Source organism: Alligator mississippiensis, chromosome 2 (assembly GCF_030867095.1).
Source record: "Alligator mississippiensis isolate rAllMis1 chromosome 2, rAllMis1, whole genome shotgun sequence".
Classification (NCBI taxonomy): domain Eukaryota; kingdom Metazoa; phylum Chordata; order Crocodylia; family Alligatoridae; genus Alligator; species Alligator mississippiensis.
In genome coordinates, this window is record NC_081825.1 from 237,576,782 (window position 1) to 237,596,410 (window position 19,629).

Genomic DNA, 19,629 nt, shown 5'->3' on the forward strand with positions numbered 1-19,629 from the left:
CACTTGAATATGCCATAAGCAACCCTTGAAAGCTAAGTAATGCAGATGTGAAATGGTAGTTCTGACGTGTGAACTGGTTCCATTCACCTCAATGCTGTTTGACCAGGGCCGCACTGCCCTTGCTTCCTGCCACCCTCCTGCACCAGGGTCCCACTTGCTGAGCTGCGGAGGCAGCCCAGTGCCAGTCTGGCCAGGTGTAAGTGCTGTAGGTACACAAACTGGGGGAGGGGGGGATGGACATATGCCCTCCTGTACCCCCTTCAACACATTGCCTATAGCATCACCTATGATCAGGCATCCCCCCTGCCCCATACACACTTCTCCTGCCCCAAACACTGGGGGGGGGCTGGGTTTGGGGGGCAACAAGTCAGGAGTGAGGGACCCTAGCAGGGCTGGAGGGGGTAGGGGGCTGTAGGTTGGGAGTTAGGGACACTGGGGGTGTTGGGGGCTGTGAGTCAGGAGTGAGGGGGACCAGCATATCGGGGCTGCTTAGTGCCACACGCAGTTGGGGGGGGGGGGGTGAGCCTTAGCTGGACCTATGCCTTGGTGAGTGAAGGAGGCAGGGGGAGCTCTGATTTTCCATGATAAATAACCCAAAATTAAACACCAACATTTTTATAGATATTTAGAATTTTATTTTATTATAATGATTGAGGCATTGGTAGGCTTCCAAATTGCTTTAAAATGGTAAATATATTAATAAAGCACTGCTCAACTGATACCTATATATATATATATATATATATATATATATAGTGGAGTTTCATTTTAGTCATGGAAAAACATGGATTTTGGGGGTTTTAATCGGTATTTGGTGCGGTGTTTAAATCGGAGAATTTTGGATTTTTAAACAGAAAACCAGGATCTTTTATCACTTACCCAGAACATCTATTTTTCACTGTCTTTCTATATCTCCTGGTGTGTTGTCACTGTAGGTTAGGTGGTTGCTACCTTACTTTATCTTTCTAGGAAGTTTTATCTTTCTAAGCAATACTTAAAATTTTTTTATGCCAACTTTAGATGTTACAAACCTGTTTTGCTCCTTATTTCCAAAGTTGGTTTCTTCTTTTGCCTTTAATTGGACTTTTTGCTTTGATTTGTTGGTCTGCTAGTCAGGGTTATTCCCATTCACCCAAGAGGATTCTGGGAGTCTTGCTACTTATGTCAGATAGTTAAACCAGCCTGTATTTTCCTCTCTACACCTGTGTCCCTTCTCAAAAGGAGTTGCCAGTGTTTTCATTCTGTGTAGGACTTACAAAAAAAAAGATTAAAATAATTTTTGCAGTTTGTAGGTAGGCATCAGTGACTGAAAGTAAAATAGGTAAGTTGTAAAAGTGATAGAGACATTTTGCTCTACGGGTCAGATTTATACATAGCCATGTCCAGACTTGATCCTTCAATGTGGCCTAACCTTACTATCTTCTATAGTTGTGGTATTCCTGTTAGGCAGTAGTGATTATGGTATTGCCTGTTAGGCTGCTATTTAACTTTTATTATATAGAAATTTAATTTTCACCAACTCCAGATTTTGAATGATTTTATTAGCTTGTGGGTGATTCTGCAAAGATCACTAATGAATGCTAAAACAAACCTTTATTTCCTTATGCCCTATAGGCAAATTGAAACTTGCTGTGCAAACCAGGATATAGAACCTGATGACAGGAGACCACAAAGAAGGAGTAACGAAAGAGCTACTTATAAAGACAGAGAAGATTATGATCAGTCATCGTGGCACCATCATGGCCCATCACAGAACAACTGGAAATGGAAAGTTGATGACTTTATTAATCCTAGACAAAGCAAATTCCCTCAGTCTGTTAGGAATCTTAATACAAACAGGCACCCTAATAGTCCAAGAGGGCGCTCTGGATGGCACCAAAATAGTTCCGGAGGCCCTTCTAATTGGCATCATGGCCTTGGGAATTCTGGAAGTGTTTGGCATGCAGGAGGAAATGCATCGAGCTGGCATGGTGCACCGGGAAGAAATTCCAACTGGCATTCTGAAGGAGCAAGTGGTTTTTCAACTTGGCATTCTAACAACTGTGGAGGAAACTGGAAATCTAATTCTCATAGTGGAAATAGCTGGAATTTTGGTGGCTCAGGGGATAAATATGCATTAGTAAGAAACAGGGCTGCAAATACTAGTTCCAAGCAAGAAGATGTAAGCACTACCTGGAAAACCCCAAATAAATATACCCCAAAAAAGTACACATGGCTTTCGCAGAAAAATGACAGCACTGGCAATGTGTTGCCCTGTGGTGGTTCAGCAGATAATATGAGTAATTCACTGGATTTTACTAGTGATGCACTCTCTGAAGGAAGTTTACTGGATTTTGCAATGTCTGAGCAACCTGAGAGCAAAATTTCCAAGATCAGTGGCAAAAGTGGTAGCCCTTCCAGAGATAAAATGCATCGTTGGTCTCCGTATCCATCACAGAAAATTGTAGATCAGCAGCCAGGGCCTGAAGACAGTGTTTCTAAAACCTTAGAGAAAACAGATACAGTATGCACGCCTCTATTTGAGCCACCTATGAAAATGAAGGATTGTGAAAATAATGTAGCTATGCTGAAAAAATGGACAGAATCTTCTTGTTATAAAGCTACCTCTGATCATCTTAATACTCACAAAATGCTGACAGACTCTACCAGTGAAGGAAGACCTGATCAGGATGATGGCAAAAGTAACAGGATGCCATCACTGAAATCCCCTCTCCTGAATCTTCCAGGCCTTAAGTCCTTTTTACAAAATCAAGACCCAAAGACACAAAATCTCTTGAAGAATGTCAGAATTCTCTTATCACGCACTGGAGAATGTGAGAATCATTTGAATGCACTAAACTTGGAAACTAACTGCTCCTCTTACACATCCAAGCTGCATAGTATGTGTACTCATAGCTTAAAAAGCAACAGAGATGTGCTCGACGGTGATCAGAATGAGCCTATTAATATTCAGAGTGAAAAACAGCAAAAAGCTAAAGATGATGTGCGATCCAGTCATTCTTTGCAAAATTCTTTAAGCTCCTACAAAGATACAGAGATCAAACACAATGATGATCAAAACACAGGTGGTATTTCAAAAACTGATAAATCTACTTTAGATGAAGTGAGTGATGAGGAACCAGCAGAGAGTGAAAAGTCTGAATTGGGAATTGAAAAATTCAATGTTTGTTTACCAGGTAACCCTGTGGAGTGTGAACATGCTAGTGCTAGAAAGAAAAATGACACAGGAGCATTAGGTAAATCTCCCAATTCCAATATTGTCACTGATAATCAGAAAGGTTCTGAATTTCAAATGGAAAGTGCAGTGTCTCCATCAGGCCATAAACACCACTTGGATTTGGATTTGAAAGCCTCTCATGGGGGTGAAGGTGATGAGAATCCTATTAAGTCAAGTGAGCATTTTGAAATGGAAAGCTTTGAAAACCATTCAGATCATGAATTTCAAAAAGGAGGCAACCAATCTTCAGGCCCCCTGCTTCCTGACTTAAGCAAACTTGGCCTCCCTGCTTCACTTCAAAGAGACCTGACCAGACACATTACTTTGAAGAGCAAAAGTGGGGGACATCTTCCTGAGCCCAATCTCAACAGTGCACGTCGCATTCGAAATGTCAGTGGTCATAGAAAGAGTGAAACTGAGAAGGAGTCTGGACTTAAACCAACCTTGAGGCAGATTCTTAGTGCGTCCCGAAGACACGTAAACTGGGAGCAAGTCATTCAGCAGGTAACCAAGAAGAAACAAGAGCTTGGCAAGGGTTTACCAAGGTTTGTAGCCTTTCTTCACCTTTTAAAATATATATATTCTCATACCAAGTCTGAAATGACTCTATCGAGTCCAATTACTAAATTCCAAAGATTAAAGTTAGAAAACGGCAGAAGTGAATTCTGCCATACCATATTTTCTTGGACAGACACAGAATATATACACATTTTTATTAACACACATTAGTAAACTGATTTTGGTAACAGTGAATGGCTTTAGTCTATTAATGAAGACTTTTATTCTTGCTACTTCAAACAAGAATTCTACAAGTTTGTGACAGTATTGCTGAATATTGGATGTCTAACATTTATAACTTTTGATTGCTTTAAAGTTCTTTTAACTTGGGTAGTATACAGCGATAATTTGAACTGTACTTTTATTATAATTGTTTAGTTAACTTGTAGGTTTTTAGCATGCATTCAAATTATGAGGACCGTTTTGTTTTCACAGGCAAGTTTAATGCTTCCTTTTGCTTTAACAGTCAACTTCTATTTTGTGTGGGCAGTTTTTACAGGGTTTCTAGACGAACTAATTCTAAAATATATACCGAAGCTTTTTCTTAACCTTATATGGACACTAGTATTAAATGTCCCTTGAGACTACTTCCACCAAGGTTGGAGAGACTGTAAAATGTTGCAATCATGTAATGACTGTCTGTTTGAAAGCCATATAAGGCAGGGGTCAGCAATGTCTGGCATGTGTTCCAGAGTGTGTTACACAAAGACACTTTGCTTGGCATGTGTGCCTTAGGGCAGACATTGGAAAGGGGCTGGGGCTGCGCAGCCACAACAAGGATCAGACTATTCAAAGCTCCCCTACCATCTGCCCTCAAGCATATGTGCACCCACTGCCAGCAACAAGTCAGGCTGGGCTCTGTGTAGGCCCCTGCCACCCACTACAGAGCCTGGGCTGCTCACAGCAGGGAGGCTTCAAGCCACTGCACCAAGGTCTGTGGAGCCCCGGTCTGGCTTGTTACTGGTGGTGGGTGCACGTGTACCTCCAGGTGGAGGGTGGGGCAGGGGCCACAACTGTGCTGCCACAACAAGGATTGGGTCCTTAGCAGCTTCCCTGATGTCTGCCTCTGGCCTAATAACATTTTACAAGTCAGTGTTGGGGTGTTTTTGGTCCTTTAGGCAAAAATGTTGCAGGTCCCTGATATAAGGTTTACTTTTGTGTTTATAAAATTCTATTTGGTTTATATCTAACCTATATAAAAGGTTAGATATCTCTAGCACATGCATCAGGTTAGTGCAGCCGAAGGACTTCTGTATAGTTCTTGCCTGACCTGTCAAGACTTCAGGTACTAGGATCAGAGATGCCAAACTGACTCTTGCTTAACCCCATAGCTAATGAAAATTCTGTTTTGTGCAACTACTGTTAAGAGCTGTCATCTAACAATCTGTGCAAATGGCAGTGCATTTAAAACAAATGCTTGCTCCCCCCCCTTTCCACTGTCTTGTTTTACTATGTCCTGCTATTTATTTGTGTTGGCTTTTCAGGTTTGGCATAGAGATGGTTCCCCTTGTTCAAAATGAACAGGAAGGTCTAGATTTAGATGAAGAACCTGACATATCCACTCTAGAAGGATTTCATTGGGAAGGGATTTCTATAACGGCAACCGGATCAGCTAGGAAACGCAGCTTCTCTGAGAGCAGTGTGATTGTAGACAGAAATGTGTCTGCTTATGGCTTCTTCGCTGACCAAGCCACAGCAAAAGAATGTGAGCAAAGGCAGATCAATTCACATCACATAATGTCTGGGTTTAAAGAAACTGCTGACACTGTAGCTGACCATAGACAGGAGGCATGCTATCTTCCGTTGTCACCCTTCTTGTCTGAAAGAAGTGAAACCATTTCCAATGGAAGGAGAGACAGCCTACAGAATCTATCTGGTCTTTCAAGTCCCACAACAGTTACTGCAAAACAAGACCCAGAGAACCCAGAAAATACAACATCACCTCTTGAAAATCAAAATACATTAGAGATCACAGGAGAAGGAAATGTTTTGGCTTCAAGTGGATCTTCAGTGCTTGCAGTATCCAACTCTGTAGATGCAGCTACAGACAGTAGCTGTACATCTGGTACTGAGCAGAATGACAGCCAGGGAATTGGAAAGAAAAGAAGAGCAACTGGCGTAAGTGTAGTTCATTGCATCTTTGTCATGTTACCAGTAGTGTTTTACCTGGGGTTATGGTTTCTTTGAAAGGACCTTTAAAAGGAGGAACTTGTTAAAGTGCAGTTATCTTGCAAGGATACCTAGGTAAATCCCAGATTTTGAAAAGGAGGGGAGGGGCAGAGTGCAGAAGCAGCAACCATCGCTTCAGGAGTGGCTGTACCTCCTGCCTTCAGCCTCCCCTAAACCTGTGGACAGGCCACGTCATTGGAACAATAGCCAAAGATTTTTTTTTTTTTTTTTTTTTTTTAAGTCCCTGAATCTGGTAAGAATCAATGTGTCATTCCTGCCCTGCCTACCTCCCAGCATCCCTTTTCCCCTCCATGTTCATTGGCACCTCCTGTCCTCTCCCTTTCCTCTTCTCTCCCTCTCTACTTACATTTCTGGGTACAGGAAGGGGAGGCTCAGTCACAGCTGCTGTCCTAGTCATACCTGCACCACTCCGGCTAGGTTTGCAGGAAGTAACTGCACAAGGAGCCAGGCTCAGCCAGGGATAGCACCGGTGGTGGCAGCAGGTGGGTTCCCTCTGCCTACTTTATTTCCTGGTTCTATCAGGGAACACCCAGGGAGACCAGGCAGGGAGAGGGACCCCCTGCCCCTGCCTCTGGATGCAGAAAGGGGAGATCTGCCCACTGCTGCTGTTGCTTTCCCCAGCTGAGCCAGGCTGTCTCTGCAACTGTTCCTCACAGCCCTAGCTAGAGCAGGACAGGAAGAATGGCTTGGGGGCTTCCCACAGCCTAGGTCAGCTGGGGACAGCAGCATTGGACAGGTCTCCCCTTTCTGCATCCAGTGGCTTAAATAGAGAGGGTGAGAGGGAAAGGGAGGTTTGCTGAGCATAGAGGGAAAAGAAGGGGGTTCTGAAAGCAGGGGCAGGAATCTTACCTGCTTCAAGGACTTAAAGGCCTCAGGGGACCCAGGTATCTGGGCTCCAGTGAGCTAGCTGGAACATCAAGCGATACTGTGGAAAAGGGGAAGGTACAACCACGTCACCACACAGCCTCTGGATTTACCTTTTGTAAGGGTAGAAAAGCATCAGAAAGGGAAATTTCACCCCAGCTTATCTAAAATTTTTCTCTACTTTCACACATTTGAGTATTCTAAGACCTGATCACATTTTTACATCCATTTTTTCCCATTTGGCCTTCATTATTATAACTAGTTTTATTTTCCCATTCATGGTCCTACCACAGGAAATGGGGCAACGCATTCTACTTCATAATTTTCTGCTGCCAAGTGTTTGGTACACTTGGACACCTGACAATGTGAAGTGTGGCTTGCTGTATAATATCTCATACTGTGGGGTAGAAATGGGAAACTCGTTGTCTGCTCTCTTTAATATACCTTGTCCTACCACAGTATAAGTGAATGATATTAACAGAATGCATATATTCTCAAGACTTGAATTGAAAAGACTTGGTGTATATTTAGCTTTTTGACATGGCTCTTGTGACATATAGAATGAAAACTAAATTACCAACATGCTGTTCTAATGTTAGCTAATGAAGAATTTTATTTTTAATTTTTAGGAGGGATCCTCTCCTGAAATTCCAAGTCTAGAAAGAAAGAATAAGAGGAGGAAAATTAAAGGCAAAAGAGGTGAGTAATTTTGAGTGGGCTGAATGCTAGCAATATCTTAAAAAGAAAAATCTTTGGTAAAATACTTTGTCCCCTTTGGAATCTTGTTTTAATACTTTTAATTACATTTTCTGTTTGTGGAGGGGAAGGATGGTATTAAGGCATGTGCTGGAATTGGGATATCAGAGCTCTATACCTGGCAGGTTGTTTGTTACTTTGATCACGTACCTTACCAGTTACCTGTTCTTACCAACATGAATGTCTCAAAGGAGAGCTGGTTTGCATAATGTGATTGTTAGTATGACCTAATAGATAATTTCACTCCCTCTCCTCCCCAGGTCAAGTTGGTAATGGATCATTCTAACTGTAGAACATTTGTACTCAGCTCCTCCTCTTGATGTGCACTCAGGTCTCTTCTGCTCTGTCTTGCTGGTTCTTCTCTGGGTTTTTCTGGAAGTCAGCTTGTCTCCTAGGCTCTAGCAAAATTATGAGATGGAGAAGGCACACATGCTCCTCTCATGGCTGTTTTCCCTTGGTAGTGGGCCTATTTTGCAAATCCCATTCCTCATGCTTTGCCTTGTGGGTGGAACCATTATAGCCAGGACTAATCAAGGTTGGGAGTTTGTCTGTATCAGGCTGCTACGGTCAATCTCAGAACCCCCTTTTTGATTTCTGGGAATCAGTGGAATAACTTCCAAACTCTTCCCTCCTTCCCTGCCCTGGCCCCCCAACCAAGCTCAGATGGGAGTTTGCAAGGTTTTATTCCTAGAAATAGAAGAAACCCTCCCTTCAGAAAAGGTGGCAATCTTTACTCACAAAGAAGAATTTATTCATCCAAAGGTCATGTTTTAGATAAAAATAGCCTTTGTTTTCTTCCTGTTTTCTATCACAAAGTTAATTTCATAAAAGCTTCAGAGAAGCTCAGGAGAACTCTGCTTCCTTTCTCTTTCAAAGGACTCTTTGTAAGGTATGTGAAGTCTTCTTTCTGTTTGCTCTTGGATAGGGAATCTCCTAAAGCAAGCAGGTTAGGATGAGACAGTCTTCTATATCAGTGTCCCTTGCTATTCTTTCTGTAAAGGCCCAGTTTTCTAAAAATGATTCCCTTCTTCCACCTGGAAATAGACCTATTTGTTATGTCCTCTGCCTTTATTTTTCTTAGAGGCCTTTTTTGTGAAACCCCAATAGCAAAGTAGAAGAAACCATTAAATGATAATTCAAGATCATGAGAATTTGGATTGCTATGGCAGTCTGTTTAAAACGAGTAGCTGCTGTTTGTCATCAGTGATCTCCCTTAAGACTTTTTTAAAAACATCCAAAACAAAAGTTGTCCGTACCCTGACCTAGTGAAAGACTTATTTATTGGGCAGAAATAAATTTCTGATCTATCTCTTTGATGCATCTTTTAAGAGTTTAAGACTTGATCTTTATAAGTGTTTATCAGTGAGAGAACTTCCTCTCGCATCTGTTTCCCAAGCCATACCAATGTGAACCTTCAGCTTTTTCTTGCATAGAAAAGAATGGGAAAACTTTTTATGATTACCTCAACCCTCAATGAAATCCAAAGGTTAGAAGTACCTATTAATCTTCACCAATTCAGCATCTTGCATTTGTGTGCAACCCTGCTAGGAGACCTTTAATCTTGGTTGGGTATTTTACTGCACCATGTTCAGTTGGTTTGTTTTTTTACCTCCAGCTTTTTATTTTCCTTCTGCCTTGCCTCCTCCCCTGCTGGAAAAGTAGTAGCATGCCCAGTTCCTTTTTCCTTCATAAATGAAGGGCACCTCTAACTTGTAGCTTGACAGGTATCCCTAACACTTTCCTTGCTGTATATGGGGAGCTTATCATTTATTCCTGTTTTATTGAGACAACACATACCTTTGGGAATCAAATAATCACAGTAGGCATATCATGGAAGTTTGAGACCATCAGTTAGGTTCTCTAGTCTTTGGATCTTTATCTTAATATTCAGTCTCTTTCTGTATTTAGAACAGGTGTTTGCAAAATGCAGCACAGTTAATATATGGAGTCTTAGTTCCTATTGTAGGAATTAAGACTTTATTTATTAGCTTGTATCGTAAAGGATCCTTTACAGACTGCATTTTGCTTGGTGAGCTGATCTTTCTGTCTCCATTTTTAGTGCACAAAACATGAAAGCCTTTCTGCTTCAGCATTACTCTTGCATAATGTGCCCACTTTGGGGTACCTCAAGTATAATGTACAGGTTGAAACTACCAACAGTATCGGAGATTTTCAGGGGCAGCAGTGACCTTGTGCAGAAGCACAAGCTGGCTAATCTCTGAGGATCTTCAGCTTCTTATGTCTAAGAAACTGAACCCTGGAATAGAGGTTTTCCCAAACACTGAACTGAGATGCCCAGTATACTTTTCTCACTGCTCAAACTGCCATGGTCCCACCTGTTCATTAACTGATGTACTATATAATGTTAAGGTCGTGTGTGTGTGTGTGTGTGTGTATATGTATATGTATATGTATATGCACATCCATTTTTATTGAAAGCTGTTTGCCAAGCCAGGCTTTTCTAATTAAGTTAGCATTGATTGTACTCTATTACATAATTTCAGAGTGCTTTGACAACAAGGTAAAAGTTCTCATAGGGATATCTAATTCAGTTTTCTTTCATTTTGCAGTCTTTTGTCCAAACACTGATATTTTCTACTTACCTAGTAAGGCAGAAAGCAGGGGAGAGTGGCTTCTTAGTTCAGACAAGCATAAGGTTTCATAAGCAACAGCCTACTATTTCTTATCTAGTGAACTATGAGTACTTTCCGAAAAATATTGTGATAAGAAAACATCTACTAAGATGTCTCCCTAACTGACTTATTAAAACTAATATTAAAATTTGAGCTGTACTCTAAATTATGCTTTTTTTCTCCGACAGAGCGTTCCCAGGTAGACCAATTGTTGGCTATTTCCTTGAGGGAAGAAGAGCTGAGCAAGTCCTTGCACAGTGTGGACAATAGTCTCTTGCAAGCTCGGACAGCTCTACAGGCAGCCTATGTTGAAGTTCAGCGGTTCCTTGTATTAAAACAGCAGGTAATACTCGGCTTTAAGTTGTCTGAGAAATGAATAGCCTCAAGAATTGCCTTGATAGGGCTGATTTTTACATCCCGTTTATTTCACAGATAACAATGGAGATGAGTACATTGAGGAGTCACAGAATCCAGATCCTGCAGGGGCTACAAGGTATGAAGATATAACGAAATTGCTGGATTTGTACTCTGCTGTATATTTTATAAGCTCAAGCCTTGAAGAGATTCTATGTTTGGTTTTGCTTTGCACTTCCAGGAACAATTCAGACTAGAATGTTTTAGCAAGCTTCCCTCCTCATTCATTTCTACTAGTTTGTTCCAAGTTCCCAAATGGACCTGATCCATTTTTTTAAATTAGAGTGCCATCTAGTGGCCCAGTAAATTTTTGCAATATTTTTTCACTCTAGTCTCTTTCCTTGGGAATTGTTTATCAAAGTTACTTATTTCATAGATTTCATAGACATTAGGGCTGGAAGGGACCTCGGAAGATCATCGAGTCCAGCCCCCCGCCCAAAGAGCAGGAAGTCAGCTGGGGTCATAGGATCCCAGCAAGATAAGCATCCAGTTTCATCTTGAAGGTGTTCATTGAAGGTGCTTGAACAACCTCCGGTGGCAGGCTGTTCCAGACCTTGGGGGCTCGGACAGTAAAGAAATTCTTCCTTATGTCCAGCCTGAAACGATCTTGTAGTAGTTTGTGACCATTCTACCTCATCATCCCTTGGGGCGCTCTGGTGATTATCTGTGTGATTTCCATAAATATCTAATATGACACATAAGCATCCTTTTCTCCACCCCCTCTTCTCTAGAAACATTTGAACCTTCTGAGCAGTCAGAGCAGCTTACATGCAACATCACAAATGAAAGAAGAAATAGCAGAACACGGACGACAGCAGATGACCTGTTTCCTCCAAGCCCCTTCTTCCCCCTGCTGGATACTTCATGTCTCTCTGCCCACATTTCCCCTTCTAGTACTGCCTTGGGAGCCCCTGCCCATGTAAGCACCTCTGCAAGCATTGCATCCACCACTGTTCCTGATTCATCAGTTCAAATTAAGAAAGAGCCTGTGCCTGCGGAACATGGAGAAGAGAGCATGAATACTGAACTTCCTTGCTCTGTGCGTGTACCTGAAGCAGAAGTGCAGCAGAAAAATGGTAATGTTGACTTGATATATCTTTTAAAAGGAAGGTGTAGTTCAGGTAAAACAGGAGCAATAACTTTGAAAAAAATAAAAGTAATTTGAGCCTCAAATCTGCCAATTATTCTTCAGGGATGAGCTCCAGTTGACATCAGTGGGGCTTTACCCATGTGAATAATTTTGCAGTAATCAGGGTCTTGATTTGTAAGCAGGTTAAGTGGCCTGCCTATTGTATTTTAATTGGGTACATGCAAATCATGGATTCAAAGGGCCTCTAGTTTTGCTTTACAAGAACTGAATGGATCCAGATTTTACATGCTACATCCCATTTGGTAGGGGAGAAAACCTGTAATGACAAATTTTGTTTTGTTACTTTTATTTTATAAACATAATTCCTTTATTCTGTATTATGACAGGCAGCAATACAGCACTGATAGCTGAGATCCATCCACAAAGGACAAACAACAGCTTAAGCAAACTATTTAAACACTCTTATGAGTAGTTAAGTTAAAACCCCTCTGAATCCTTTAAGCTCATATGGGCTTCTTAAAAACAGTAATAATTAGTGTAAGATAAGATCCTTGTCTTGAATTGCTGAAGAAATTCAAAATCTTAATTCAAAGACCACATAAAATTAATGATACCTGCTTTCTATTTCTGAAAGTCTGACTTACTCCAAGAGTTTTGATACATTTTTATCGATGTTATTTCTGCCATCACTTGCATGCAAAGAACTCATTGGGATGAGTGCCATGAAGAGCATTAAGCAAATGCATAACTTTTGGCCTGGCAAATACTTAGTTTCATTAAACTGTAGTCATGTAGCAAAAATTGCTTTGATAACCATTTCACTAGATGATAAAAACTGCATGTGAGCATGCCCCATTTTCAGGGGTGACTAGAGCATCAATCCCACTACCTTTCTTTGAAACTTAAGTTTCTGAGTTACTTGAAAAATAAAAAAAACCTTTATTTAACTGTACAGGTTAACATAGGCATAGCCAGAGGTTTGGCTCCCCCACAACTTGAGGAGGAAGATACCAATATTAGGAGAAAAACTGGACTGTATTATTAAATTAAACATGCGTCACACTGTGTTTTCCATTTGGCAAGCATATTTATTGTTCTAACACAAGTCCTGCATTTGTCCCAACAGAAGATTTCAGTTACACCAATTACATCCTGGATATGGCTGACACTTTGCATGCACCCTTGCCACCCTGGTATTATCATTTGATGTGGTCAGAATTGTTTTAACCTTGCTTAAGTATTTGCTTGTCCTAATATAGAGCTAAAAGGTATGTGGTAACTGATTTGCAGCACAGATAAATTAGCATACTGGAAGGGGTCATTCCAGAGAATCAGATTTGTGTGATATGTTTGACAAAATTGTTGATTTTTGTTAAGCAGATTATACTAGTTTTATCTTGCTTCTTTTGAGACGCACAATTAGAGCAAGTTAGCTTTTTGTTGAGGATTCCCACCTTTCACGTGAAACAAATGGATCCAAAATAAAATGGTCTAAAAGTTGTTGTAAGTGCAACCTAGCTTCTGTGTACATCTAGCTTTTAAGGTAAATGTAACTTCTTTAAGACAGCTGTCCCACGTATCTAATTTCACTGCTGGATGTCTCTCACCTGGGCTTAGACCAGAGACTCTTTTGTACCTTAATTGTATACATATAATCATATAATGTGTTCTTAACCCACCTCTCCTCATGACCCTTTGAGGGAATAAAAGGTGATATGCATTTGATACTACTGTGTTCCTCACAGTTGCCTAGCTAGAGGCAGAGAGCACTCCTTCAGAGTTCATGGCAGCCTTTGAACCTCAGAAAAAGTCCACAGATTTAATTTTGGAAGTTTTTTGTTTCCAGAAAACACCTTGGCTGAACTGTGATAAATGCTGCGGAGGCAACTAGGCGCATAGCTACTCAAGAGTAATTATTCCTTAATAACCCAGCTAGCCAAAGAGCTTTATGGCAGTGCAAAACTCATCTATGATGATAGTAAACCAGAAAGCTCTATCAAGTTCAGTCAGTTTGGCACGTTGATGTCATTTTCTTGATACAGTCCACTTTAGGATTAAGCATCACTCACTTTTGTGAACCTCTCTGCATTCCAGGCCTGGTATATAGATTCTCTACTGCCCCTGGAGCATCTGTAATCCTCAGTATTGGCTGAATCTTCCTCATACAAACCCTGGTTAATAGTCTCAGGTGCCAGATTGCCAATTTTGCACCATGGCTTCTCACCTAGAGAACAGCACCACACAGACTTGCTAACAGATCTCAGCACCTTTGGGCAGTGCCACTTTATCCAATTTGATGTAGTCTTCCAACAGTTCTGATACTCAGAGGATCTGTTGACATCTAGAACCCGTGTCTAGGGACACTTTTACTTCTTCCCAGATGGTTGCAAATACTGATAAGATAATGGAAGAATCCAGAGATCCATTCTTCTTTGCACCTTCGGTGAAATTGATGCTCCAATTCTTAGGGGACACAGAAGGCTTCCAAGTTTTCGTTAAGAGTGTTGAATACATACTAAAATTCCCAAGAAAAAGTTTCAGAACAATCAAATTCCCTGGCAGATATATTGCAACAAGTTTAGCCCTGCCAGTCAAAGAGGCCATAAAAGACCTAGTCAAAATGATATGGCAAACCCCTGCATCCTGTCACATTATGATTAAATGGGCAGGCGCATGTAGAGTGCCACTTTGGGGCACCATTGAGTTTTATTTTCATCTCAAACATCACTTCTGGCAAGCAGTGGCCAATGATGTCCCTCAAGGGTCTGTGCTTGGTCCAGTGTTTTTCAACATCTTTATCAATGATTTGGATGTGGAGGTGAAGAGCTCACTGGCCAAGTTCGCAGATGGCACCAAGTTAAAAAATAGGCTTAAAAATAGGCTGCAGATACAGGCGGGCCTAGACAGGATTGCAAGTTGGACAGATCGGAACCAGATGACGTTCAACATTGAAAAGTGTAAAGTGTTCCATCTGGGGACAAACAATCCCCAACATACTTACAGGCTCAGTGGCACCAAACTGACTAGCGCCACAACTGAAAGGGGCTTAGGGGTAATAATAGACCATTGTATGAACATGAGCCGTCAGTGCAGTGCTGTAGCCAGCAGGGCAAACAATACTCTGGCATGCATCAACTGATGCATCTTAAGCAAAACTAAGGAAATAATTTTTCTGCTTTACTCAGCATTGGTGAGTCTGCAGCTGGAGTACCACATCCAGTTCTAGGTACTGCACTTCAACAAGGATGTGGAAAAGCTTGAGAGAGTCCAGAGAACAGCTACGCATATGATCAGAGACTTGCAAGGCAAGCCAGACGAGGAAAGGCTGAGGGACTTGCTTCTCTTCAGCCTAAAAAACGGAAGCCTAAGAGGGGACTTGGTAGCAGCTTACTGCTCCATCAGGGGAATACATCAAGGGCTCTGCGAACTACTGTTCACCATAGTACCCTTGGGGGGGGGGGGGGGGGGGAAGCAGGAGTAATGGCCACAAACTCCTGGAAGACCGTTTCAGGCTTAATGCTAGGAAAAACCTCTTCACAGTTTGGGTGTTCAGACTGTGGAATAAACTCCCACTAGAGGTGGTGCAATCACCTACTCTGGAAATCTTCAAGAGGAGATTGGACAGTCATCTGACTTCAGTTGTCTTTCCTGCCTAGTGCAGGGGGCTGGACCTGATGATCTTGCGAGGTCCCTTCCAGACCCTTACAGTCTAGGAATCTAATAATTCTCTCTGGTTGTTGGAGCCACAAATGAGAAAACCAGGTTGACAAAGAAAAGAGAAACCAAGAGGCTAGACCAGTTTCATGAGGGCTAGCTGGTGAATAGGCCAGCAGTTTTGAATAGCCAGTTTTAACAGGCTTTTGAAACATGTTATGACATTCAGATCTGTGAGAAGTTGGTGGACCTAAAAGATACTCTTGGTCTCCGGACAAAATATGTTCTTACTAAGAAAAACATCTAGTGACCAAGACAATCCTATAAGCAGGGATGCAGCAGACATCACAGCCAGCACCATAGCATTTACGATAGTCATGTGCCAATCACCATGGCTTCAGGAATGAGATTTTCCCAAGGAAAGATAGAAGAAAAGACTTCCCTTGTAAGGGCATGGAGCTTCCTTTAGCTCGAGGACTGAAAGCTTGCAAAGGCCCGAGAGAGTCGAGAGTGTTTTCCCCCTTGTACACGTGCTGGTTCAAATACTCTACACAATATAAAGGGGCCCTATTTCCCTCCAGTTTTCATTTCTGTTCCTCTGCTGCAGCCTATAATTTGAAAAGGAAAACTTACTCCCCTCCTAAAAGTGGCCGAGATCTCAGACTGAAGCATCCTGCTGCACCACACACTCCAGTGCATGGAGTAGCCACCACTGAACAGCAAATCTGACATTTGCTTGACCAGTATAAACCAGCTAACCGCATGCTCTTCAGCTTGGACTGATGGCTCCTGGAACAGGTGGCATAAGGGGAGAGAAGAGAGAGCGAGAGAAAGAGATTGATCTATCAACATCTCTATCGATATTGATAAATAGATAGATATGTCTGTATATCTCTATATAGAGATACCAGATAAAGTAACTATTAAAAACTCATCCCATGTTCCTCCTAGATGGTCATTTGGAATAGCAAGTTAACTTCCAAGGTCTTATTCTTTCCTTGCAGAGGTTTTTCTGTGTTCACTGAATGTGAAGAGGGCATTCATTAGTTTGTGACAAAGCCACCTGACAAAGCCACTAAGAATGTCGTCTTAAGTGCTTGTATCTTGCTGAGAGATCTGAAAGCACAGCAGTATTGGACAAGAGACTGACATGAATCTTGACTGTATAAAACTATGCTCTGAGACTGTCAAGGTGGGCCTGACATTGGTGATGAGAGCATATTCCACCAGTGCTCCAGCTGCTTCTGTAGAAACTCGGTATAATGCTGCCATAAGTCAGCATTTCCCAAAGTGTGGTGTGTACTCCCTGGGGTGGGAGGCTTGCAAATCACAGGTACTGATTGCGCTGATTCCACCTGTTCATGTACCTCACTTGCCCCCAGCCTCTCCATACATGCACATGTTCTATCACCACTGCTAGTGTTTTTTGGGGGGTTTTTTAAACCCAAGACTTCCTGTGTGTGTGTGTGTGTGTGTGTGTGTGTGTGTAAAAATTGCTGCACAGATTGCAATATATTCAATATTTATTTACTTATTTACTTCAGAGGAGATCAGCCAGAAAACTTCAGTGTACCCAATTATTTCTGCAACTATCTCCTTGTCAGAACTGACTGCTGCTTTCCAGCAACCTAATCAAGATGCTTCCAAACCTGCTATGGACATGGGAAGGACCAGGCTGCATGGGACCCCTTCCCCTTCCCAGTCACCATCTGCTCTCAGCAGAAGAGGGGCAAATGAAACCCTGACTGAAAGCACTTTACCTGACCCATGTAGTAGTTCCCTTCCAAATAAGTCATTTCCTTTAGAAACATCATTAGATAAAGACTCCAAACCATCAGAAGAACAGCCTGAGCAACAGGCAGAAACTACTCTTGTGTCTGCAGAAAGCAAAGGGAACAGGAGAAGGAAAAGGCTAAGAAAGAAGAAAACTCTCCGTGCAGCCCACATACCTGAGAATAGTGACACTGAACAGGATGTAATTGACTCTAAACCTGTTAGGAAGGTGAAGATTGGGAAGGGACCCAAAGGTGAAAAAGTTACTACGTCCACTCCTCCAAAACAAGAGGATGAAGGCAGTACTCAAGAAGCAGAGAGAAACAAAGATGAAAATGACAGTGATATTTCTCTTGAATTAGTGGAAATCACAAACCCTCAGTTTGAAGTAGTGGCCATAGGTTCATCAGAGTCAGGAAATGAAAAACCAGACAGTCCATCCAAAAGGGACTCCTGTGGGCAAGCATTAATGGAGGCACCTCATTCTGGTTATGATGAAGTGAGTTCCACCAGTGAGATTGGCACAAATTGCAAAGATGGTGTTAAGAGAAGGTGAGAGAATAAATCAAGCCAGACTTGCATAAAATATTTGTCTTCCATAATAGTTAGTCAAGCACCTCCCTTTCTTTTTCCTATGCAAAAATCTTAATGTGGGTTCCTGGGGGCACGTTTGTCATTCACATCCGTCTCAGCACTGAAGTCAAGGACTATTTATCCCTTTACATGCCACAAATTGAATTGGTTGCTTCATGCACCATTCCATAGTAACTTCTCCAGAACCTTTTTCTATAGGAACTTTGTTTTGTTTTATTGGACTTCTGAAGTACTGCTGAACCAGTGCATATAACTATATTGTCTGAATACAGGAGAACCAGAATCATTTGCTTACTAGTGGTTTGCAATCTGCTTGATTTGCAGAAGGGTGCTGAGTAAAGGATGAACAGTCACAGTGTTCTGTTGCAGTGCTGGTGCCTCTTCTCCACTGCGGTGGAGCTCATTAGAGATCTTGCACAGCTGATTTAGGAAGCAGCACCCTTCAAAATAAATGCTGCAGCAAACAGCTGAAACATCTCAGTGGTCTTGTGCAGCTTTTTACTGTGGCTGCCGTATATTACTTTGTAAATCTTCATCTTTGTGAGGGGGTTGGCAAGAAACCTAACCTTGCAAAGTGTCTGGGCTCTACTATAACAACAGGCAAAATTATATTTTCCTCCTTTTTATTTTACAGTGTGGCTGAGACCCAGACTTCTATATCATCTATAAGAGGGTCGAAGAATTCTTCAGGTATATTGTTGGCATATTTTTTTCTCCTTAATGGTAAATTTAAGTCCAATCCAAACATGCTTTTAAAATAGCACAGTGTTCTTGGATCTTTAAAACTTAAGACATGCACAAGATTAGAAAAACTAACTGCATAGCAGTCTTCAGTATATTATCATCCTGCCTTTCACAAGGTGTACTATACTTAATTTTCCCTTCTGCAGTTCGGTCTCCAGTGGGAGCTGGGGTAAAACTTGGTGATTTGGAAATAGTGGGGATAACCCTTCAGTAGTAAATTCGTCTGAAGATAAACTTGTTCAGATTATTTAAAAAATGCAGCTCCTTGGTGATCATAGGGTTTCTTCACTTGTCTCCCACTGTAGGTATATATATCAGCTTTTTAGTTGCACTAAATCGTCTTCGTTGCTTTGTCAGTCCATGGATTTCTCTCGCTCGCCTCTGATCATAGAACCCTAAATTGCATAGTTATCAGTCCTAGTTGTACCTCTCTGGTTCATGAATACCTGCATAGGATTTTCCCAACTGTTTCTTTGAACAAACCTCTGCCAGTTCCCCTCTATGTTCTTTTACCTGTGCCCTTCTGAAGAGCTTTCCTAGCCAGATATTGGCTACATTGAACCTTTTTGGTGTTAGCCTTCCCAGGCTCTCCAGACCAAGCCCTATTTTCAGTCCTTTTCCCTGGGTTACTGTTGGAGACCCTTCTCAGTATGTCTGGCTTCTACTGAGAGAAGGCTGCCTACTTTTACATTATCTGGTATGATCCCTCTGTCATGAGTGTGTTTTCCCCCCTGAAGACTGCAGCTGAACTGCTAATTTGTAAGTAGCTGAGACCTTTTGTTTGTTATGCTGGCTGCACCTGTAATTAAGTGGCTACTGGTCTGATTTCATGAAGTATTTTTACTTGAACAGATGCCTTATTTAAAGTACATGCCTTGACATCTTTCTCTTTTATAGAAGTGTCTTCAGAGCCAGGTGAAGATGAAGAACCTACAGAAGGGAACTTTGAAGGACATGAAGCTGCTGTAAACGCTATTCAGATTTTTGGGAATTTGCTATATACTTGCTCAGCAGACAAAACTGTCCGTGCCTACAACTTGGTTGTAAGTGAAGTCTTCATGTTCACATCCTGCTAGTTATGTGGTTTGCAACTCCATTTTCTTTTTGCATTTTTTTTTTTCTGTGGGTTGAAGGAACTATCT

General features: G+C 41.7%; 1 protein-coding gene across 1 annotated transcript in view; it reads left to right on the forward strand.

Moving 5' to 3' along the window:
- ZNF106 (zinc finger protein 106) overlaps positions 1-19,629 on the forward strand; it is a 64,215-nt gene that overhangs the window by 29,649 nt on the left and 14,937 nt on the right. Inside the window, exons 5-13 of the mRNA XM_014595517.3 lie at positions 1,615-3,762; positions 5,260-5,893; positions 7,459-7,528; positions 10,407-10,561; positions 10,651-10,711; positions 11,364-11,708; positions 16,921-17,701; positions 18,378-18,433; positions 19,385-19,530. Coding sequence (XP_014451003.1) covers positions 1,615-3,762; positions 5,260-5,893; positions 7,459-7,528; positions 10,407-10,561; positions 10,651-10,711; positions 11,364-11,708; positions 16,921-17,701; positions 18,378-18,433; positions 19,385-19,530 — 4,396 coding nt within the window. The remainder of the gene's footprint in view (positions 1-1,614; positions 3,763-5,259; positions 5,894-7,458; positions 7,529-10,406; positions 10,562-10,650; positions 10,712-11,363; positions 11,709-16,920; positions 17,702-18,377; positions 18,434-19,384; positions 19,531-19,629) is intronic.